Consider the following 25000-nt stretch of genomic DNA (forward strand, 5'->3'; position numbering starts at 1 on the left):
CGTAAAAAACTGTGTTTCTGTGTTTACACCCTGCTTAGGTACATTCTATCACTTTTGTCTGTCGAATTGTACCTTTCCTACTTGCTGGAAGTTTGCTCTCATTCAGCCTGCCCCAAAGAAGGGTGACCATTCCCAACCCTCTAACTATCGTCTAATTGCTTTAACATTCTGTGTCTCAAAAGTTTTCGAGCCAATTCTTAACAGAAAAATTTTAAAGCATCTTTCCCGTCACAACCTTCTTTCTAATCGTCAGTATTGATTCTGTCAGGGATGCTCCATTGGCGATCTTGTCACCTAACTTTCAGACTCCTGGTCATCCCCCTTTCGGGACTTTGGTGAAAGCTTTGCCATTGCACTTGACATCTCAAAGGCTTTCGATCGAGTCTGGCATAAATCTTTAATTTCCAAACTGCCATCTTACGGTTCCTATCCTTCTATCTGTGCCTTCATCAATAGCAGCGTTTCTTAACCTTTTCCGACCTTAGCACCCCCCTTGTAATAAGGTCTCAGTCCAGCACCCCTCTACATCTGGTTACTGGGACTGCAGTTGCTACATTACTGCAGGGTTAAAGTAAAGTGAAGTACTGCCTGACAGTTTATTTTATAGTCTCAAAAAAAAAAAAAAAATCAATGACGCCAATACTAAGCAAATCCAGTAAGAAAAAATATAATGCATCATTTTCCAGCACCCCCTAAAATTGATTTCAGCACCCCCTGGGGGTGCTAGTACCCAAGGTTAAGAAACGCTGATCTATAGCATCCTTTCTGGTCGTTCTATAGCCACACTTGTAGACGGCCATCGTTCTTCTCATAGATCTATCAACATTGGTGTTCCTCAGGGCTCTGTCCTATCACCAACTCTCTTCCTCGTATTCACCAATGACCTTCTAAGCTGTACATCTAACCCTATCCACTCGTACGCTGATTGATTCCATCCTTTACCTTTCCATTTGGTTTCTGCAACGTCCATCTCACCAATTACTTCAATAAACAAGGGATAAGGCTATAGCACACCTAATGTCTGACTTGGCACGTATCTCTGACAGGAGTAAAAATAATCTTGTTATTTTTAATGCATGAAAAACTCAGTTTTTACACCTTTCAACTCGTAAAAATCTTCCACAGGAGTACCCACTAATGTCTAATAATATCCACCTCAATCCTGCATCGTCCTTGAACTTGCTTGGGGTTTCATTCACTCGGGACTTATCTTGGAAAGATCATATTGCATCTCTTGTAAAATCTGCTTCCAAGAGATTAGGTGTGCTAAGCCAACTCCGTACCTTCTTTACCACTGCACAGTTGTTGACTTTATACACGGGTTTTATTCACCCCTGTTTAGAGTACAACTCTCATGTGTGGGGAGGCTCCCCACATACAGCTCTTCTCAATAGGGTGGAGTCAAAGGCTTTTCGTCTCATCAACTCTCCTCCTCTTACTGGCTCCCTTCAACCTCTGTCTCTTCGCCGCACTGTTGCTTCTTTATTTCTTTTCTATCGCTACTTCAATGGTCGCTTCTCCTCTGAACTGTTTGCTTGCATCCCTCCACCTCTTCGACGGGTACATTGCACCTGTCTAGCAACAAACTCTGATCCCTTTTCTTTCGAACTCTCTAGTGCAAGAGTTAACCATTACTCTCAGTCCTTCATTTATGCAACAGGTCAACTCTGGAACTGTCTCCCTCTATCTGTATTTCCTACTTCTCATGATCTCCAGTCTTTCAAATGCAGTGTGTCCAGGCATCTCGAAATGAGCGGATCTTGAATTTGGCTCTCTTTTGTATTGTTTTTGTTTTTTCTTGGAGGGAACTGTTTGTGGGCTCCTGGCCTTTGGTTCCTTCTTTCTTGCATAAAAAAAAAACTGTGTCAACATCTCCAGCTTCTTTTTTGGTCGTTCTGTTGTAGACGGCCACCGATCTCTTGGAGCTATCAGTCGTGTTTCTCAGGGTTCTCTCCGATCACCAACTCACTTCCTTCTATTCATCAATGAACTTCTGGACTGTATATCTTACAATATGCTTTCATACCCAGTTGACTCCACCCTTCACCTCTCCACTCGCTTCTCACAACGTCCATCTCTGCAGTTCCTTCAACAAACACAGAATGAGTCTATTGCATACTTAATGTCTGACTTGGTTCGTATCTCTGATTGGGGTAAAAGTAATCCTGTTGTTTTTAATGCATCAAAAACTCGGTTTTTCCATCTTCTGATCGGTCAAAATCTTCCGCAGGAGTATCCTTTAATTTTTAAAATCGAACGCAATCCTGCATCATCTATGAATATACCTGGGGTTTCATTCTCTCGGGACTTATCTTGAAAACACCATACTATCTCACTTACAAAATCTGCTTCCAAGAGATAAGGTGTGCTAAGCCGATTCTATGCCTTCTTTACTCCCACACAATAGTTGACTTTAAACATGGATTTCATTTGCCCCTGTGTTGAGTACAACTCTCATACAGCCCGGCTTAACATATATGTGGATACAAAGGTTTCTCGTCTCATTCACTCTCCTCCTCTTACGAGCTCCATTCAACCTCTGTCCCCTCGACACACTGTTGCATCTTTACCTATTATCTATCGTTACTTCAATGGTCACTGCTCCCCTGAGCTGTCTGCTTGCATCCCTCCATCATTACCGTGGGTACATAGCGCCAGTCTGGGGGCAAACTCTCATCCCTTTTGTGTCTAACTCTCTAGTGCAGGAGTTATAATATTTAACTCTATGGTAACGTCAATGGCCTTGTGGCGGTGATACTTTCTATGAGGTGGTGTTCATGATACTGCAGTGGTGTTTGTGACCACTTGGCAGTGTTTATGACCATGTGGTGTTTGTGAACTTGTGGTGATGTCCATGACCATGAGGTGAGGCTTCTGACCATGCGGTGGTGTTTATGTCCATTGAAGTGGTGTTTAATGACTATGAGGTGGTGATCATGACCGTGAGGTGGGGTATAAGGGCATACAGCGGTGTTTTATGACCAATGTAGTGGTGTTTATAACCATGAGGTGGTGATTGTGACCGTGTGTGGAGTATAAGGGCATACAGCGGTTTCTTATGACCAATGTAGTGGTGTTCTTGTCCAGTGAAATGATGTTTTATGACAATGAAGTTGTGGTTGTGACCGTGTGGTGGTGCAAATGAACATAATATGGCCTTGTGACGAAGTAGTGATGATTATGACCATGACACAGTTGTGGTGTTTATGACCTAGACCATGTAGCGGGGGTTTAAGGCCGTGGGGTCGGGGTTTATGGCCGTGTGGTCGGGGTTTATGGCCTTGTTATGGGGTTCATGGCCATGTGGCGTTGTTTATAATCATGTAACGATATTCTTAAACATGCGATGGTCTACCTGACCATTTGGTAATGGTCTCTTGTCTCGGTGTTGTGTTAATGTGGTATTTTTTATGATCCATAGATGTCTACACACAAGTATCTGTGTGAGGACACTTTCTGCATTGGTCATCCTCAGAACAAAATAAAGAAACGAAAAAAAGCTAATACTGTCGTAATGTGCATTGTCCTCTAAGACAGCGGCCTCGCATTCAAGAGTAGCTTCACAGAATTAGTATCAAATATTTTATTGTGCTGCGTACTACCCATTTGTACGTGTTAAGTTTTTAGTTACGAAGTTACTTAAAAGTAAAATAGGATTATTATGCCTTCTTTTTGAATAAGGTAAGAGCAAAAGAAGGATAGATTCACGTCGTGGCATCAAACCTGGTGGCTCCAGTGCTTGGTTATTTAAACGTTCCACAACATCCCCCCCCCCCATCCCCTGACAAGAGGGAAAGTGGACTGGAGGAGAAGAGCTAACTCAGCCTGTATTCAACTGGGTTAACGTCCACCTGAACCTGTGGCAGCAATAATAGCAAGAATAATTGAGGAATAAGTTTTTAGTCAAATGTGGCAGAAAGCAGGGAGGCAAGGATGGAGATGTGGACAAACGCTAAAATAAAAAAAATGAAAAAAATAAAATTTACAATAGATATCCCCGAAGGGCTAAAGCATTGCCCCTGGGTAGAAGGCTTTGGATTGGGGCATGTAGCATTTTATGACCGGATGCCTTCCTGATGTCTACCAATGACCCTTGGATGGATTTGATCCTCCGACCCTTCGGTCAGAGCGGAGCGCTCTAACCCACTGAGCCATGGCTAAGGAGGAAACAATCCGAAAACAGTTGACAACTGCTGTTTTAACCCCTGCTTACCCCTTGCTACCGAGCTAGCTTCAGCCCCACCTCCGGCTGATAACGTGTTCCCTCAATAAAACTCCACACACTCGAGTGATTCTCCAACAAGATAAATCCTTTCCTACTTTTCTTCTTCTATATGCTCTCTCTTTCGGAACCTGCACTGACTTATCACAAACACTGCACAAAATGGACTTACTTTCTACACCCTTGTGGCAAACTGCACATGGCTGCGCTCCTGCAATGAGAGTATTTACTCCCCATCTTTTGTTTATTCACGGTAGAAGGAACTGAAGGCTGCAAATCCGCAATAGTTTTCCGTCCAACAAAAAATCTTTAATAAAAGAGCCAAATTCAAGACCAAATCATTTTGAGACGCCTGGAAACATTGCGCTTAAAACTCTGGAGGTCACAGACAGAGGGAAATACAGAGGAAGACAGTTCCAGAGCTGCCGTTTCGTATTAATGAGGGACTGTGAGTATTGGTTAACTCTTGCATTAGAGTAGGAGAGACGAGGGTCGAGAGTTTGTTGCCAGATGGGTGCAACCCCCCCTCCCCTGTAATGGAAGAGAAATGCAAGCATACAGTTCAAAAGAGCAATGACAGCTGAAGTAGTGATGGAAAAGAGATAAAGATGCAACACTATGGCGATGATACAGAGGCTGAAGGGAGTCAGTAAGATGGGATGAGTTGATGATACGCATTGCCCTGTATAAAGCCAACATATGAGAGTTGTACACTGCACAGGAGTGGACAAAACCACTGCATTAAGTCAGCAACTGTGCGGGAGTACAGAAGGCACGGAGTCGGCTTAGTGCAAATAATCTCTTGGAGGCAGATTTTGGAAGTTAGAGACAAGTGTGTGAAAAGTATTTAGCAAAAGGCAAGGATGTGTTTTGGGCATTCATGGATTTAGAGAAAGTATATGATAGAATTGATAGGGAGGCTTTGTGGACTGTTTTAAGATTGTATAGACTTGATGGTAGGTTACTAAAAGGGGTGAAAAGTATTTATTTAAATAGCAGAGTGTGTGTAAGAGTGGGAAATACTGAGTGATTAGTTTCCCGTGAGAGTGGGGCTGCGGCAGGGATGTGTGATGTCGCCTTGGTTGTTTAATATTTATATGGATGGTGTTGTAAGGGAGGTAAATGCAAGAGTTTTAGGTGGAGATCTAAGTCTGGTGAATGTTGATGGTAGAGAGTGGAACCGGAAGCAGCTGCTCTTTGCAGATGATATATACTGCACTGGTGACTGATTCAGAGGAGAGATTGAGACAGTTGGTAGAGGAGTTTGGAAGGGTGTGTGAAAGGAGGAAATTGAAAGTAAATGAGAATAAGAGTAAAGTGATAATGTGTACGAGGTCGGTAGATGGTAGGAGGATGAATATAGTTTTGAATGGTGAGTTGCTTGACGAGATAGGGTTTTAAGTATTTAGGGTCACATGTTGCTGTAGATTGAAGAATAGATGCAGAAGTGAAGTTTAGAATGAATAAAGTAGGAAATGTGCTGGGAGGAATGAAAAAAGTGTTTAGATGTCATTCGCTTAGAATGGATGTAAAGAGAAGGCTGTATGAGGATGTTGTGGTACTGACTGCGTTATATGGGGCTGAAACATGGAATATGGGTGTAGCAGAGAGGAAAAGTTTGAATGTAATGGAGATGAGGTGTCTGAGGAGTATGTGTGGAGTGACATATATGGATCGAGTGAGAAATGATGAAGTGTGAAGGAGAACTGGATTTGTTCGGAAGATGGCTGATCGAGTAGAGCGAGGGTGTTGCGATGGTTTGGGCATATGGAGAGAATGGATAATGAGCGATTCGTGAAAAAGATAACTAGATCTGATGTGAGAGGTGTAAGGCTGAGAGGATGACCACGAATAGGTTGGATGGACAGTGTGAAGAGAACATTGGATGCGAGAGGGATGTATGTTGAGCAAGGTAGAGTGGCTGTGTGTATCAGAAATAAATGGAGAGAAATTGTGAATCAATAAATGACACAGCCCTGAGGGGATATTCTCCCACATTTGGTCTGATCAGCTGATTAGGTCAGGTGGAGGTAAGGGGATGGTCTATTATGATTTGGCAGAGGTAAACCAGCTCTGCTGTCGGGCCCTGCTGCAGATGTCACTGATTGCACTACGCAGTTGACCCTCGTGCGGTGTGGTGCGGTGAGGATCTGTCCCTTCTCCCCTTTGGGGCTAAGATGCGAATGAATGTGCTTGAGTGGATGAGTAAATTGGGTGTGTGTCGCCCTGTCTCGGCTACCTCCCTTTCTTTGGGGGAAGCAGCCTAGGTATATAGATAGATAGATAGATATCATCACTTTCATTTTATCCGCTTTTACTCTCAAACCTTTGTACCCTTCACAATCTCTGTCCTTCCTAAATCTTTCTTCTAGTCCCCTCTCATTCTCTGTGATCAACACCAAGTCATCAGCATACAACACCTCCCAAGGGAGTCCTGTTCTGAAGTTACGTGACTATGTGAGCGGGCTTCAAGTACCATGACAAACAATAAAGACCTAAAGACTGATCCCTGACACATGCCAACATTCTCGGAATATTCATCACTGAAACTTCTCTTTACTCTCACATGGGCGCGAACACCCTCCTACATTGCCATAATCACTCTATCTAACCAACCACTTCTCAATCCCAAACTTTTTCATTGCCCACTTCATCATCTCTCTGGGCACTCTGTTAAAGACATTCTCCAAATCAACAAACAACATGGTTCTTCTTCCTCTCTACAGAATTTTCATTGAATATTACATTAGCGATCCCTTTACCTGGCATAAACCAAAATTGCATTTCATTCATATTCACGGTTTCCTTTATCATACCTTCCAGAACTCTCTCTTCATTATGTCATCATCAGATTCAAAAGCTTTATGTCTAACATCGGCTTTCCAGAGCATCATCCTTCCTCTTGTACACATAACATTTACGCTTTTCAACCAGTCAGGTGGAACAACACTTTCATATATAACAGACTTTATCAGATCAGTATACCCCCTGAGGCCTTCAGCATCTCAGCGGTCAACTCAGACACACCCGCAGCCTTCCCCAACTGCATTCTGTCGTTTGCCTTGCCGACGGTACCAATACCAAGTAAAGGCTAAGGACCAAACACAGTATCTCCCATCTCCAAACTTTCTCTATTCTACAGTAGTCAACCTCCTTGTTCAGCAGCTGTTTGTAATGTTCTCTCCAATCATCCTTAATATCCCACTGTCCACCACTACCCTTCCTTCATCATTTCATACACACTTATTATCTATGATATTAGTCCAGTCCAAAAGGGCTTTTTTTGGCCGAACCATTGTTTAGCAGTACGGATAAAGATATATTACCACATCTAGTACTATGGCATGTCCTGATCTGGAATTAGCAGGGCGCCACTCTGGCATCATTGAGGGGAAATTTTTACTCCCCCAAATCAAAACATCTGCCTGCCGATTGAAAATCATTCATAACTTATTTAAAACTAGTGAAAATATGTCAGTGGTTGTGTTCATATGTTTTGGGGGTCAAGGAATTCAGAAATGATTTTTTATTTTAATGTGTGAGGTTTTCTTATGTCCAACTTTCAAACTTCATTTTTGAAATCGAATTGCTTTCATAATATCCTAGGTATAAATGCATTATTCAGTTTTATTATCATCTAATTATATTTTTAGCTACTGCATATATATGTTCGCTGTTCAGTTTTTATGTGTTAAGATATGTTACCTGACAGTTCAGCCTCAGCTGTAGTAATAGTTTACTTCACGAACCACAGAAATGTTGCAGCTGCGACCAAAAGGAGAATGATGCTCCCAAAGAAAGTGACTCTGATGTAATGTTTGACAACTTGGTTTGTGAAGCTGACATAGATAAAGACCGCATATGGAACTGCCTTGAGATTGTATGTGTCTATGCAAATCGTAAACGTCATCAACACACACGTGTACTGGTTGAGAAATTAGTGAAGCACTTCAATGAAGCCTTGCTCGTTTTGTCTGGGTAAGGTGTTGCTAGCCTTCTAGTGCTTTGTATCAAAGCCCCTTAGCTTCTCAAACTTGTTGATGATGTAGATATTGATATGGTCTGCATCGGGAATACTATCGTGAATGGGAGCACACAGACAACATCCAAGAAAGACACTTAAAGCTCGTCTATCTGTTGATAATGCTACTGAAGCATGTAGTCCACTACTTTTCAAACTTCTTGTTGCATTGTCATCCAGACTTGATCAAACAACCTCTGTTATCTTGGTGGGGAATATCATTAACCCGTGTTATTGCCAACAGAGCAACAACAGTGCAGAAAGCTCTTGGAACTCTACTGAGGGACAAGTCCCTCACTGGACAGTGTGCAGAGTCTGGTGTGACCTCTTCATAATGACAGTTGAAAGCACCAGCTGATTTTATATACCCGCCTTCCTGCTCAGAATGTAGCTCTGAATGTTACATACACCAAGACCCAGCTCATCAGTTTCCCTAGCCATTGCCCGGCAAATACTTGCTGGATAACACCATAGACCATCCAGTTTCCATCTCTGTCATGGATGGAGAATTAACTCCATGAGAAGACTTGCGAATAACACACGAAGAGGCTTATGTGATCATCGTGAATCAGCTGGTAGCGTTAGCAACACATGGCACTTTGAACATGCGTGTACTGTGTGATAACACAGATGTAGCCTACTGCTGCTTCTTATATCCTTTTACACAACCAGAAGCTTACTTGTGCGATGCTAATGGAAAATTTGTCGCAGGTAAATGTGGTATCAGGATCAAAATTACAATGCATAAATACAAGAATATCACAGGTTCCCTTCCAGACATTCATACACTTACTGGCTGAGACGCTGCCTCATACCTCTGTGGAATTGTCAGTATCACCTCTTTGAAAGGACTCCAACATGGTAAGTCAGTTGGGATGCTTGATATGGAGGGCACCAGTATAGAGGATATGATATCTGAGGCAACACGATTTGTAGCAGTCTCATGGGTCGAAGATTGAAGGCACTATGTCTGATGTATGGAATCATCTGTCGTTGAGTAAAATGGCAAACCCAATGGTAACCATGAACCCTGAAGTTGTTTATGGACAGGGGCATTATTGTTCGTTTATTCCATAAGGATCATTAAAAAAGTTTCTTTTTCAGCCAAAATCATTTTGTTGCTCTATTTTTCGCCATTTTCACTATAATGAGTTATCATCTAAATATCCCAATACATACCATCAAAGGCCTCACAAAGCCCCTAAAAGTACTTAAATTTCAATAATTTTCCTAAGGGGGCGCTGCGAGCCCCCACAGACCCCCCAGCTGCAGAGCTCTTCGCTCACCTCCCACCACCATTTCAAGAATCTATAAACATCTTTCTCCTGCTTCCCCCCCCCCTCCCTTGTGAACTTTCTGGCTACGCCCCTGATTATGGATGGACTGATAACGAAGACGACAGGCTTTCCCCAGTAATATTACCTAACCATGTCTCCCCTGTTCCTATTGGTATATTGAAAGTGATCAATTGTTCATATGCAGAGTGCATGTGTGTGGTTGCTCAGTTGCTCTGTTCCAAGCTTTGCAAATGTCAGGCAGGAGCGGAAATGGTACAGTTACTTCACTAGAACTGTTTTGTCACTGATACATGGGGAGAACATTTCAGTAGAAGATAATCAGTTATAAAATTTTTAGAAATGTGGGTCGATAAATCAACGGTGCATTTTAAAATGTTTTGCATTTCTGCTGAATTTGTATGTGTTAGATACAGTAGTGTGCTGCGTGGCGCCCTGAACGAACAACATGATTTGTGGAAGCAGTCGCTGTTTTTTTTTTTTTTTTTTTTTGGGGGGGGGGGGTGGTTATTTGAAAAACTGAAAACTTAACGTTTTGTCGAGTTACATTTTAATTTCGCTATCATGTTTTAAATTGATTTATGAATCAACATTCCTGGAATTGAAATGACCTGACTGCGCTCAGCAAAAGCAGTAAATATGTGGTGTTCTTTTGAATAAATACGTATCTGAAGCTAGTCTGACTCAATAACTTTACGTTACAGCATCATTTCTTTGGAATACCATATTTAATAAAGTAATTAGTAGCAAAAAAGATTTATTAACCCTTAAAACATATAAATAGTCGTAAAGATCAACTTTCTCGCACCAGTAGTAAAGAAGTTAAGAATGATTTTGTATCGGAAGGAGGCCACTGGGAGGGAGGGGGACGCCGAAGAAAAATGTACTCAATGGTGCCAGAATAGCTCCTGGCTAATTCCAGATCAGGCCATGCCATAGGACTACTAACAACAATAAAAAAATTCATCCCTACCGCAAAACACGCATTTTAAAATTTCCATTGGTCTACAGTATCACTCTTTTCTCTCAACAGCTGTTTATCCACTTTAAATGCTACACTCTTCCTGTTAGCACTATTTACGCTGTTCAGTAAAAGTCTCTGACACTCAGACTTTGCCCTGTACTCCTCTTATCTGACTCTGCGATTAGCTGCCAAGTATTTCTATCTGTTACTACCCCTTTTCCATTCCTTTACTCTTTCTTCTTTACCTGCAGCATCTCTTCATCCCAGTACAATGTTACCTTATGTTTTGGTGAGCCCCTTTTCCATTCACACTCTGAATCAATAACTCCCAAGAGATTGTCCTTGAAAGCTCCGTACTGCTTGCACTTCTGACTACAGTTCCATGTTGATCACCACTCTCCTAATCTCGCTATAGAAGGAATCCAGTGCAACTTGGTTTTCAACTTCCATATTTTCCTCCTGGGTACACTGGTCCTTTCACTACTCATTTTTTCAGTACCATGTCACATAGCCACCAGGAGTTTTCCAAACATTAATTTCAACACTATGAACCTTCTATTTATTTCCACAATGTTCATACTTCGTCCATCTCTTTTCAGCAACCACGCCTACCCCACCATGTTCGCTAGTACTTCCCTTCCAAAATACTGTAACATGTTCCTGCAGTCCTCCATCTCCTCTCCATCTGACTTCATGTACGCAACAGACATCTACCCACCTCCTATTCAAGAAATAGACCATCTCCTCCCCCATCTACCCCTCGTACTACCTGCCGTACATTCCTAGACACCCCACTGTACCCTTCAGATAATTTAAACTCTTCAGGTTTGTTTTTCACATTATGCTTAGTTTTTGTCATAGCTGGGATAAAATAAAGATGGAGACGTACCACAGGATCTTCCTGCAGGCAGTAACAATAAAAAATTAAAAGCAAGGTGTTATGGTAGGTATATAAGGGTCAGCTTCCCGTCCCTTGAACGCCTAATGTGCAGCTGGGTTCCCTTTCTAGACCGGAGCTTAAACAAATAAGAGAGAGCAAGGGCACAAAAACTCAGGGTAACAACCTTACATGTATATTGGTAAATTCTAATGTGGAACAGGTAGATGTCACGAACAGGGATCTAGGCGCCTAATCATATAACATGTACTGAGATCGGGAGAAGCAGTATCTCGCAGGATACTGTCCAGACAATAGTTCAGGATAAGTTTATAGCACAATGAACAGCACTTAAGGTGTTGGGCAGGGGAATCAGTCACTGTAGCTTTAAGGGAAATTTACACTGCGGTTGGAATAGGTAGCGTGGCTATAGGTCTTATGTCGCGGAAGTATTATATTACTAGAGCCGAGTTACACACTCGCTGTAGTCACTGTAATCACTGTTCGGCTTCTCTTGCCCCGTTACCGTTTCACTGTTGGTTTACACTGCCGGTCCTGTGACGCTGATAGAATTTGGGCTTAGTTTCCCTCTAATATTCCAACACGAGTCCCGATGTTTTAGGTCACTGTTACACTGTTTGTCTATACTTCCGGTACTGTAACACTGATAGAATTTGGGCCTAGTTTCCCTCTGGTATGCTAACACACTGCCCCATGTCTATGTCACTGTTTCACTGTCACTGCACTTCCACTGTTACTCACTGTCAGGGCTGTGTAGGGTGGCGGCGTTGGCGGAGGGCAGCTGGAGAGCTCACAGCCCGGCTCCTGAAGGAGGCTGAGCTCCGCTAGGGGCCTCCGTATCCTGCGGCCACGGGATCACTCGTAGGAGCGTCCTTTCTCGTTGGGACTGCCTGCTGCAAAGGGCCCCACACTGTCGGGGCTGGGAACTGGGGTCTGGCCCTCGAGACTGGGGCTGAAGAGTTTCTTGAAGCGCTCACTCAGGCGCCTGACGGAGGACGAGTGTTGTCTGCATTGGGGTGGGGAAAGGCCTCACCCGGGGGTCCTGGGGGCGGCCTCGGGGGCCCGTCGGCTGCAGTCTCCTGCTGTTGGAGACGCCGTCAAGAGTGGGCTGTGGCATCGGCCTCCATCGGAGTCAGTCAGGTAGGGTCCCTCTGGAGCCGGCTGTACAGGGCCTCCCCACAGATCCTCGAGGCTGAGGCCTTCCTCCTGAAGGTTGCCTTGCTGGTGGTGGACAGTAGGGTCATCTGCACCCCCGCCGGTCGGCAGGTCTGAGGGCAGAATGCCCTTTCGTAGTCAAGTCACAGGCGGTAAGGGGCTTTGGTACTCCTCCCTGGCGCAGCTACTGGCCACTGCTGGGTTCCTGTGGGCAATGAAACGAGGGTGGCTGCAGGCCATCCCTTCGTTGTAGGCACGGCTACTGGCCGTCGCCTGGGCCCGACTCCCTGATGGGGATACCGGCAAAGTGTGGCTACCGGCCATCACTTGCCTGTCAGCGTGGCTACTGGCCGTCACCTGAACCCCTTTTGGAGGACAACATGCCAATGAAGAGCGGCTACTAGTAGTCTCTAGCTGAAGAGCGCGGCTACTGGCCATCGCCTGTGTCTTGTCCTCTGAGGCAACCACAGGAGGAGAGGGGAGGTACCCTTCTCTCCCCAGCATGGCTACCGGCCATCGCTGGTTCCTGTAGGGAGGTATAACAGCACCTGACGGGGGAACGGCTACTGGCCATCTCCTACCGTGAGCCCTAGCTACAGGCCGTGGCCTTTTACGGGCGTGGCTACCGGCCGTCACCTGAATCCGGCTACAGGCCGTGGCTCTTAAGGGGGAGCGGCTACAGGCTGTCTCTTGGAAGCCTTCCGAGTGGCTACAGGCCATCTCTGGGAGGTTTGAGCAGCTACAGGCCATCTCACAAAGGACGCAGCTACTGGCCGTTGCTGGGTGCTGCTTGAAGCTAAGGAAGTAGCTCCACCTCGATCCTGTCGAGGGTCAGCTCGCCCGCAAGGTAGTCTCCGTTTCCTGCTATGGTGGTGGCGGGCGAGTTCCGGGTCATAGAGGCGTGCAGCCTGGGCGGACTTATATCCCTGTCGCCAGGAGTTGGGCCGCGCTCTGTCTGCCCCTCAGTAGGCTCCTCATGGGGGTGTTTTGATGCCTTCAGGGACTATACCCGGCATTTTACAGGGAACATTACAACAGCAACAAAACTTTCTGTGCAGGATGTGGGGAAGTGAAATACAGTCAGTCACTGTGTGTGATTCCGATATGTAACATCACACTTGTGTATGCAGCACCATACCCACTATCATAAATATACTACAACACTGACAAAAGTGTCTGCACAAACCCTCCATGGTTAGAATATAGGATGTGGTTCACGAGGGTACTGAAGGAATTGCGTCTTGCATGTTGTGGTGTCTTCTTTGTTACTTTGGATGAGGGTAACTGAAGAGGCTAACACAATAGAAATAAGTATTTTGATAACATACACGATTTTCTACCTATAAGTGACGTATACAAACTTCATTTTAGAATGATCAGATTCGGATTGCATATGAATAAGCACTTCAAAGTGAAATTTAAGAATATTTGCAGGTGAGTTTCTGAGCCTACTTTCTAATACATGTCACTACTGTTAGTGATGCATTTATTAATCTTGAACATCGCAAAATAAAGAGTAGTTACTCTTGTCTGTTACTGATGGGTATACACATCAGCGTTACTGAAAGACGAGTAAAACTATTGAGGCATTTCTTACAAAATCTTGTTCGCATATATTTATTTTCCCGTCTTGTATATGCGACTTAGCCCATTCTAGCATAGTGATGTTGTAGGCTAAGCTTTTTCCTGTTGTGATATTAGGTATTACCTGTTAAAGTGTGTTCATCGGAAATATATGGAAAAATTAAAGGAAAATTCGTGTCCCATCCCATCATTAAAACTTAATGCACATTGACAGATACCATATAGAATGCAATCTGATCTCATTATCAGATCATTAGACAATCTGTTTCTATTACTTTACATTTTTTTTATCTTCATTTTGCTCACCACACATCTTGTCGACACAGTATTGTTATTTAGTACTCTAATTCGAAAAAAAAAAAAAAATGTGACAAAGAACAAAATATGTAATTACTTCATTTGGCAAGGAAAAAACTTGGCATTGTTACAGACGAGTGTCCGCACAGCCTCTTTCCATGATTTTAGGGCCTTGTCTCCATGATGACAGATGAAAATCTTTTTTATTATTTATTATTATTTTTTTTTTTTCAACGAGCTCAGGGTCAGGTTTCATTCATTTTTCTTTTCCCCTGCTAATCGTATTAATCCAAGGGTAGTCTAATGGTACTCTGCAGCCATGGTACTCGAGAAGGGGGGAAATTATACATAATGAAACTACCAACAGATGTTAGTCCCTCTTCCTCAGTAGATCATTCTTAGGTAATTCCTAATTCTGGATAATCCAAAGTATTTACTTTTTCCTTTGTCTAGTTAACACGATATTCCCCCGGAGAGCAGTGCAACATAGGCGACTGGGTAAATTCACGTTGAAGAGCTCCTTGCTCATACCCAGATAATGAGCCATGTTTACTACTAAGGCAAGAAAATGAGCCTATTGAAATGTTCATTTCACACATGGCGTTTTCCTTTACTGCTGTGATATGAACTGGACTGGGTGGAGACAGTGCCCAGCCTGAGGAGTAGACTGTAGCACCAGTCGAACAGGGCAGTACTCCCGAGGTGGATGGCAAGCTGGTGATAGGGAGAGCTGGAGCTCCCGCTTCACCTGCCCTCAGGACTTATCCTGACCATCTCCCTTTGCTGAACATTTTCAGTGCATTCACTTACACAGAGAGAAGGCCAGCATGCTCTCTTAACACCTCTACCTTCAACTGTCTACTGTACACCACACTACATGTGCATATCACACCTTCTATTCACTCTATTTAGCAATGGCCGCTGCAGTGTTACTATCAAATGAGGTGGTACCTCAGATTGCCATCACCGGCAGGGTAGGGCTGGCGGCACAAGGTCCTCCCCATCGCCATCAAGTGACTGTGATGGCAGCGACTGTTGCAATCTCAACTGATGCTCGTCAGCGAAGAAGTGAAAGTGCGGCCTTCTTCTTCACCAACATCCGTGGCCTAAGCACAAATTTAAACTCAGTTCATTTTTTCCTTCAGTCCATATCTCCTTTGGCCCTTTTCCTCACAGAATCACAAATCTCACCCTCTACTGATACATCCCCATTTTGTTTTCCCTATTACCATCTCCTCACAAACTTCCGTAACAAGGGCGGCACCTGTTGTTATATCAAATCCTAATATGCAGTTGACACTATTTTAAACTTCACTTCATCCAGTTTTGATTACTCTTTGTATAAACTAAATTGTCAAAATATTACCAAATATATCTGTGCAGTCTATCGCTCCCCCAATGCTTCTTCGGAACCCAGTGTATTTGATTCCATATCCACACAGTTGAGTAACCTTAAACTTGCCCTTAGCACTGAAATTACCATTTAGGTGATTTTAACATACATAATGTTGAATGGTTATTGCATTCTGCCAGGACTGACGACGCTGGTCTACAGTAGAGTGCGAGCTGTTTGCAGAATCGTTTAATCTCACCCAGCTGGTAAAGCAACCAACCAGAATACCCGATAATCCTGACCATAATGCCCATCTCTTGGATTTATTCTTGACAAATAATCCAGATCAATATCGGACAGAGGTACTGTCACCACTTGGATCCTCTGACCACGATCTCATCAAAGCCTCATTAGTTAACCCACCCACACCTCCCTGTTCTGAACCTGTCAGGGTGACCCGATGGCACTTTGATAGGACAAACTGGGATGGATTTAGGAATTATCTTGCTGATATTCCATGGCAGTCTTTCTTCTCTAGCGAACCCAATTCTACCCAGTCCCTTATTTGTGACTTAATACTAGCTGGTATGGATTTGTTCATACCAAGTCAACAGTTCACTAAAAGATCGAACCCTTCAAAATGGTTTGATGGCTACTGTGCCAGAGCAACAGCCCAAAAGTCATTAGCATATAACTATTACTTAAAAAAAAAAAAAAATCTGAATCACTCTCCCAATTTAAAATTGCTAGCAATCATGCAAATGCTGTAATAAATCTAGCTAAATCAAACTTTCTTCAAAGGCAAGCATCAGAACTACTTAACAACCCTAATGACAATAGAATATTCTGGTCAACTCTTAATTCTTTCAATAATAACTTATAACAAGTCATCATCCGTTCCCCCACTAAAATCTTCAGATGGCAACATTACAAATGACCCACGAGGGAAAGCAGATATTTTTGCCAGTACATTTGCCAGAAATTCTACCATAGACGATGCCAGCCAGAACGTTCCAATACTAGAACTTGACTCTCCTGAAATTGCTCCACTTAAAATACTTGTACAGACAAGATACGTAAAATCCATCCTAGACAATTTACTTACCAACAAAGCTCCAGGCCCAGATGGAATTCCGCCAATTGTTATGAAAAAGTGTTTCCCAGAACTTACCTCTGTTCTAGCTAAATTATTCAGACTATGCATACGTACTTCTTCATTACCAAATTCATGGAAAAAAGCCAATATCCACCCAATTCCGAAGAAAGGAAGTTCCTCTGACCCCTCTGATTATAGACCAACAGCTGTCACATCTTCCCTTGGTAAGGTACTGTATTTGAAACTCTAATTAATAAGCACATTGTTAAACATCTTGAATGCAACAGCTTAATTAGTGATAGACAATATAGTTTTCGCCACGAAAGATCCACCATTGACATACTCAATCTCCTAACTCATACCATCCATCAATCAATTGACCTACATGGAGAAACTCATGCAGTAGCCCTTGATATTTCTAAAGCTTTTAACAGAGTATGGTACCGTTCCCTGCTGTCCAAACACCCTTCCTATGGACTAACGTCTTTTGTTCCTTTGATTTCCTCATATCTCAGTGACAGGAAAATAAGAGTAAAAGTAGATGATGTATATTCCAATTTCCACTCAATCAATGCCGGCGTGCCACAGCGATCAGTTCTGGCGCCAGCCTTGTTCGTGGTTCATATTAATGATCTCTTATCTGTCACCCACAATCCCATCCACTCATATGCAGATGACTCAACACTACATAGTTCATTCACACTCAGACACCCATTTACAAAGTGCAATATCTCTACCTCTCAACTCAGTACAGCTATCTCCATAAATCAAGACCTATCTAAGATTAGTGAATGGGGACAAAACAACTTTGTCTCATTTAATGCTAGTAAAACTAAATATATACAATTTACTAATCGACAGATATTGCCAGATTCGTATATTACCTTCAGTGCTACTAATATTCCCATCTCCAAAAGTATTGAAATTCTTGGCGTCTCACTTAACAAAACCCTCAGCTGGACCTCTCATGTCAGATCACTTGCTAAAACTGCCTCAAAGAAACTTGGATTATTGTACAGAGTCCGTAACTTCTTCACTGACGAGCAGTTAGCTTTAACAATAATTTATAAGAGTCATGTGTGCTCTCAGCTTGAATATTGCTAACCTTTGTGGAATGGATGTGGAGAGGTTGCATTAAAACAACTAGACAAAATTCAGAAAAAAGCTGTTTGAATTATTAACAACCCTGCCATTACAAATAAACTACCTCCCCTACAAGTAGGAAGGAATGTTGCCCCCCTTGCATTATTTTACAGATATTTTTATGGTAAATACTCAGACGAAGTTGCTTCCATGATGCCACCTCTCCATGCCTTCCCTCGTGCTACACGGGCTTCTGGTAGCGCTCATGTCTGGCATTTCACTCAACCTTATTGCAGAATTTCTGCCTATCAGAATTCTTTTATTCCTCGAACTGCATCTCTCTGGAACTCGCTTCCCCAGAGTTGTTTCCCTCCAAACTTCAACCTACAGCTGTTCAAGTCTAACTGTTACAGATATTTTATGAACAGAGGACACCAGTAATCTGGTGTGACGTCACTATGCAGTAAACTCCCAGCTTCTTCATCCCGTGGGCAGACCTATTAAAGATTCTTTAGGGCTTGTAAGAGATGGGGGGAGGGGGAATCTGACCTTGGTTGCATGACTTTTGTTCCTGACTGTACAATCTGTTGCTGTGTAGGTGGAATGCTGAAGCTTGAGCATCATATGTATCCGTTCCATTGTGAAACAAAAATATTAAGTCGTCATCACCACCTACGGCATTATCATCATCATCATTAAGTATTTCCCCATCCAGAGAAACGGTAGGTTATATGATCCAGAAAATAAGGAAAACCAAGCCATCAAAGTGAAAGAAATACCAACAGCATACCCAGCGAAGTGGTCCACCCACACACTCTTGTACACTCAAGCTGTTGGAATCATGGCTTCACCTCACAAGCCTAACTTAAGTAAACAACTGAAATATAACTGTTCCTACCTTCCTGCAGCTCAGCCCCACACACAACAGCTTTGCAAGTTGCGACGCTTATGCAATGCAAGAGAGGGTCCCGGCGTAGGTTAGTGTTGACAAGAGCAGGAACAGCTCCCAGCTGAAAAGATGCAGCCATTAATACCGCCAAGCCCCACTAAAAGTCTAGCGAGTGTGTTGACAAAATTTCGTTTCCATTGAAAGAAACTTACGTGATACAGGTTTTTGCTTCATGACAGAGGGACACACACACACACACACACACACACACACACACACACACACACACACACACACACACACACACACACACACACACACACACGTTTTGTACTTCAAAGAACATCATAATGAAGACCATGAAAGAACACTGAAAGAGTGTGACATCAACGCTCTACAGATCCCTTAGTAATAGTAATAGAGTAACCACAGTCCGTCTAGCCGAGCAGACCTAGCAATCGCAGGCAAGCATTCGCCTCTACAGGGAATCCCGTCAGGTGAACAGATAATCACTGGTGGCTGACAGTGCCTCGCCACAGCAAGGCGTGGGGGAAGAATGTGGAAATTTGGTTCCTGGATGGACGTTGCATTTGCGTCACTACCCAGGCAACAGGGGCACCATAGTTGGCTCCACATCACCCCATTGTTTGGTTATATGGTTATCACCCAGAACTGTAATTGGTTCCTTGGGTTAAAGGAAACCATTAGCCTTGTCACTCAGTGTAGGGTACCTAAGGAAGAAGTAGGCAGCACATCATCAAGTAAGTGGACGATGGTCACCACCACCTACCACTACAGATGGTATAAGGGCCGGAAATTTGAGTTTACCACAGTTCATTGACCTTCGACTGATTGTTTACAAAATCAGATGACTTCATCCTTATCAGAACCTCAACACCTCCTCTAAATTTTGTACAAATCGGATAAAGACAGCTTAACTTGACCGTGAACTCTGACTTCTCCCTTTGCCTTATTTTTTCTGAAAATTGAATCTCTTCATCGTTGGTTGGTCCTCCAATCCTTCACCAACTTTGGTCCAAATCAGATCTAAACTATTTTTATAGGATCGAAAATTGACCTTGCTCTGTGAATTTGCCTTTCACGAACTGTTCTCAGAATCAAATCCCTGTACCCTTATATGACCTTGAGCTCTTCCACAAAGTCTGGTCTAAATCGGATGTAAACTGTGTATGTTGGCCTTGTCATGTGACCTTGATCTTTGACCTATTATTATAAAAAAAAACTCAACATTTCCGTGAAGTTAAGCTAAAGTCAGATCAGAGCTGTTTTATCTTGGCGATTTACACACACACACACACACACACACACACACACACACACACACACACACACACACACACACACACACACACTACGAAGTCTGACCCTGTCCTCTGACTTTGATCATCAGCTATGTGAACATAGAAACTCATCTGTTTGTCTCTGCTTTACCCCTAATCCTTCCACCAAGTTTATTCTGAATTGGAGCAAAGCTATTTAAGCTGACCCTGCCAAAGGACCGTCGCCTTCGACCTTTCCCTGTAACTTTGACTATTGCTTGATTGTTTTTCAAAATCCGATTTCTTCATTCTTCATTTATCTTGAACCTTCCAAAAAAGTTTATTCTAAATCAGATAAAAACTTTTATTTGATCTTTTCCGTGTGCCCTTGACCTATGACCCCTTGTCAGACACTCAGTTCTTCCACCCAGTTTGGTTCAAATCAGATCGAAACTTTTAGTTACGTTGGTCATACACTCGTAGACACTGAAACGGATTGAAATTTGACCTTGCCCTGTGGCCTGAACTTCTTATTCATTGTCCTCATAACTGTTTTCCTTTGTTCCTGCATTGCATTTAACCTTTGCACCATATATGGTCTACACAGAATCAAAGTTGTGCAAAGTGACCTTGCCATGTGGCCGTGATCTTTTTCTTACTGTTCTCATAAACAATAGGTCAGCACTTTGACTAATCCTCAACCTTCTCAAGAAGGTTGATTAAAATCAGATCAAGAATGCTTAAGTTATTTTGTTCACACACACACACACACACACACACACACACACACACACACACACACACACACACACACACACACACACACACACCAAAGCATGCCCAGCAGACAATACTCATTCACATCATCGTGCGTCAAGGTGTAACAAGTACAGGTTATTCTTAACGAATATTGACTAATACCGGTAATTCACCAACTCCTTGTAAACAATGAGTACTTATACTGTATATGGAATGATAAACAAATACGATTACCCTTCAGCTGATGTTCTGACACTCTTCATATAATTATATATCTAACTGTTCTTCACATACAGTTGCTTCTACCTGTTTTTCACTAACAGCTGCATCTGACTAACTATAACAATATTTTTAAATGTCTTTTCTTGTGTTTTTAAACCCTAAATCATGAACCCGAAGCATTTCTCACTTAAATTTTCTTCATTTGTCCCTACGCTGTGGTGGGCTGATGTCAGCAGCACTACTCTGACCGACACGTCTGTCGCCAGAACAACCTCCAGCTACAACGATGTTCCCTGGGCCAATCAGAGTTTTTCATTCCTTGCCCACTCAGTCGATCAGAATACATCAGTCCATGGGAAGTTGCCTGGGCGTAGATTGTACTATCGCTCAAAAAGGTATCCTTACTCACGTGAACACAGGACTCCACAATGAGTAGAGCGATTCGAGCAGTGTTGGTATTCCATATTTCCTCATCTGTTGTGTCAAAATGACTCACGTCACTTTAGTAACAATACTTTTTTGAGCGATAGTACCACTGTGGGGAGTAGACTTTGGCACCAGTCGAAATGGTCGGTACTCCCAAGGTGGATGAAAGCTGGTGACACGAAGAGATAGTGCACCCATTTCAACAGCCCCCAGGACTAGCTTCTGACCACTCCCCTTTGCTGACCTGTTTCAGCAACATGGGGAGTAGGTCAGCATACTGTCCTATAAATTATCCTCTAACTGCCAACACATGCATTTCACACACAACACTTCCTGTTTCAATATTTGCAAAAATGACATCTGAACACACTCCCTTAGAGTTCCCAGTGAGGGTAGAGGCAAATGTCCCCACCACCTGCCCCTCCTCCGGTGACGACTAAAGGAGATGCATGGAACTATTGTCTGACTCGCTCTCTCTTCATTTCTGGAACATTCATGGTCATTCCTCTAATTTTCTCCTTGTTAAACACTACCTCTCTTCCTCTAAACCTCACCTTTTCTACCTTATTGAGACCCAGCTGTCTGAACCCTTCTCTATATCTTCCTACGTTCTCCATTCTCATTTCAAATCCAAAGTGGCTGTTGTGCGTAGGTATGCAACAACCTATCTTCTTCTCATGTTCCTGAATTTGAATCATCTGAATTCTCTACACTCAAGCTTCAACTATCCCGTCATTCTCTAACTAACTGTAATGTTGTGTATATTTCCCATAAGTCTACCAACTGTGAAAAATTCTATGACTCTGTTACTTTTAATATGGAAAACATATTATCAATCTCTTTTCTCTGAAATATAATAGTACTAGGTGATTTCAATGTTCATCACAATCTTTGGCTCTCCCCTCCATTCACTGATTCACCGGGTTAACAAGCCTACATCCTTTTTATCCTTTGCCCCTTGGCTGCATTGCTGCTTCTGGAATCAGTGATTAATAGCCTGCATCGCTACTCTCTGCCCTCGTGGGAAAATTTTTAAAATTGCATGCCTCGTTTTTCGAGCCTATTGTGTGTTATGCTTGATGAGTTCCCCCCTCTGCTCCTTACAGGTTACCCACGTGACCTACCACTCATCCATCGTACTCTAGCAGCCATTTAGTCCCATTTTCATTCCATGTCTTCTGTTTTCCCTTCTATGGGTTCTGCCCAAGTGGGCAATAAGTACGTCCAGCCACACAAAAGGTGCCTCGTACCTCCTGAAGGAAGGGAGGGAAGTGATTCTGAGGTGGAAGTAAGTTCGTACCTCCTGAAGGAATGGAGGGAAGTGATTTTGCGGTGGAAGTAAGTGTTAGTGTGAAGAAAATGCTGAAAATGAATGTAGGCATACATATTTCCCCAAAGCCCTCAACTTCAGGCCTTGCTATCAGCCATCCTTGCCGCCATATTGCTACTCTCATTCCCTCCAAGTGGCATAATTTGTTGTTTGCGGTTGGTAGCAACAAGAGTGAGGCTGATCCTGATGATCTCTGAAGCAACGGAAAAAGTGGGGAGAGTGATGGAGTGATAGGAACACAGACATTATCTAATGCGTGGGAAGACAGCGAGGAAGAGTTGGAGGGAGAGACACGAGGGAGGAGTAAACGTGGGGAAGTGGGGGCAGGTGCTCAGGCCACTACCATCACCACCTCCATCCTGCCACCTACTATGCGCTTTGTGTCACCAATACCATTCAGGATGCCCTCACCACAGTCTGGCCCTTCCACGGTCATGCCTCTGACAGCACCGACTCAGGCTGTCACAAAGGAGATGTGGCAGCTCATAAAGCTGTGGGACACCTTCACCTCTGCCTCCACCACCAAAGTAGCCACCCCGGGTCAAGTAATCGGAGGTAGGAAGGTTTACTTCCTAAACCCCCCCCCCCCCCGTGCATTCCTTCGCCGCATCTGAGAGTGACCTGACTGAGGAGTGGACAATCCCAGAGGACGGCCAGGAGGTAGAGTATTTTGAGGCATTTATTATACTGAATGTCACCCATTTCATCTGTGAGGAGATGGATAATTATTATACCTTTGTCACAGCAGGCCATACTCTCCTCCTCAGGTCACGGTTGTGTATCTGACGTCCTGTGGAGCAAAATAAGTTCATGGTATTCCTTGCACTGCTGATGCTTATGCCAAACTGCAAAAAGCACGTTTTGAACTCCATCTGGCGTAAGGATCTGCTCATTCCAATGCCAATATTCAGTAGGTACTATATATGGCCCGTGGCCACTTTCAGCTGCTGTAACGGTTCGTGCACTTCACCGACAACCACTGTCTCTCCCAAGATAACCGTCTGTGGGAAATACATAGCTTGTTTGAGATGCTGAAGGCTCTGTACCGAAAATTCTTCATGTCATTCTGTAATATCGTGATTTACGAGTGTCTTGTAAAAGGGCCACCTGGTGTTCAAGTAGTACGAGTACATCCTGTTGAAATGATATAATTTTGAGATAAAGCTTTTAACAATGTGTGATTGTGCCGCAGGTTACATCCTTGGCGTGATTGTAATAGATTCTAATGTGGACATTCCCACACATGATCCCTTGGGAATGTCTGGTACTACTGTCTGGAAGATGCTCGATCCCTGCCAGGGGAAGGGGCACTGTCTATACACAGATAACTGGTACACCAGTCCGTCCCTGTCCCTGTACCTTCACAAGCATGGTACATCATCCTGTGGCACAGTGCACACGAACCAAAAGCACATGCCACAGTTCACCCACAGATGTCGAAGAGAGGTTCAGAGCTTCAGGACGAGAGAAATGTTCATGTTGCAATGGACGGAGAAGGGTGATGTCACCATGCTCACAACTGCCCATTGTGGTGACACACAGCCCACCAGTAAGGTCGACAGAGCCTCTGGTGCGATGATCAGGAAGCCTGACTTAGTCTTTGGCTACTACTACAATATACGGACAGGTACTGATGAGCGCGTTAGGAAGACTATGCCCTGGTATGCCAAACTGTTCCTGCACCTGGTAGATGCGACAGTGCTCAACCCACACAATCTGTACCTTCACAGCACTAGAAAAAAACATGAATCTGCTAGATTTCTCGTATAACGTTGTTTTCCAGCTGCCGATAAAGTACGAGGAAAGTAATCAGGTTCAACTGGGGCGGAAAAGAGCCTACATGCCTAATGGGTGTAATACTAAGGTGGCTGACCACTACCTTGTATTGTGGCGATAAGAGGTTAGGGGTCACCAGGAGTACCTGAAATTCGGAAAAGCCACGATGGAAGGAAACCACGTGTGTAAGTGAAATGCGAGGTACAATACTTTGTGGTGTAATGTACGCCACAGCACACCCCCTCCCCCCCCCTCCGTTTATGGCAACAAAACAGGAAGAGAAAAAAACATCATTAGCGTACAAGGTAATATATATATATATATATATATATATATATATATATATATATATATATATATATATATATAT

General features: G+C 43.4%; 1 protein-coding gene across 1 annotated transcript in view; it reads right to left on the minus strand.

The window, feature by feature from the left end:
* Nucleotides 1–25000, minus strand: part of LOC145415753 (long-chain fatty acid transport protein 4-like) — a 481881-nt gene that overhangs the window by 179219 nt on the left and 277662 nt on the right. The window contains exon 5 of the mRNA XM_080284990.1: nucleotides 18847–18958. Within this exon, the coding sequence (XP_080141116.1) occupies nucleotides 18847–18958 (112 nt within the window). The remainder of the gene's footprint in view (nucleotides 1–18846; nucleotides 18959–25000) is intronic.

This window comes from Coenobita brevimanus, chromosome 103, assembly GCF_032717465.1.
Source record: "Coenobita brevimanus isolate Jiangsu-jjx chromosome 103, ASM3271746v2, whole genome shotgun sequence".
NCBI lineage: Eukaryota > Metazoa > Arthropoda > Malacostraca > Decapoda > Coenobitidae > Coenobita > Coenobita brevimanus.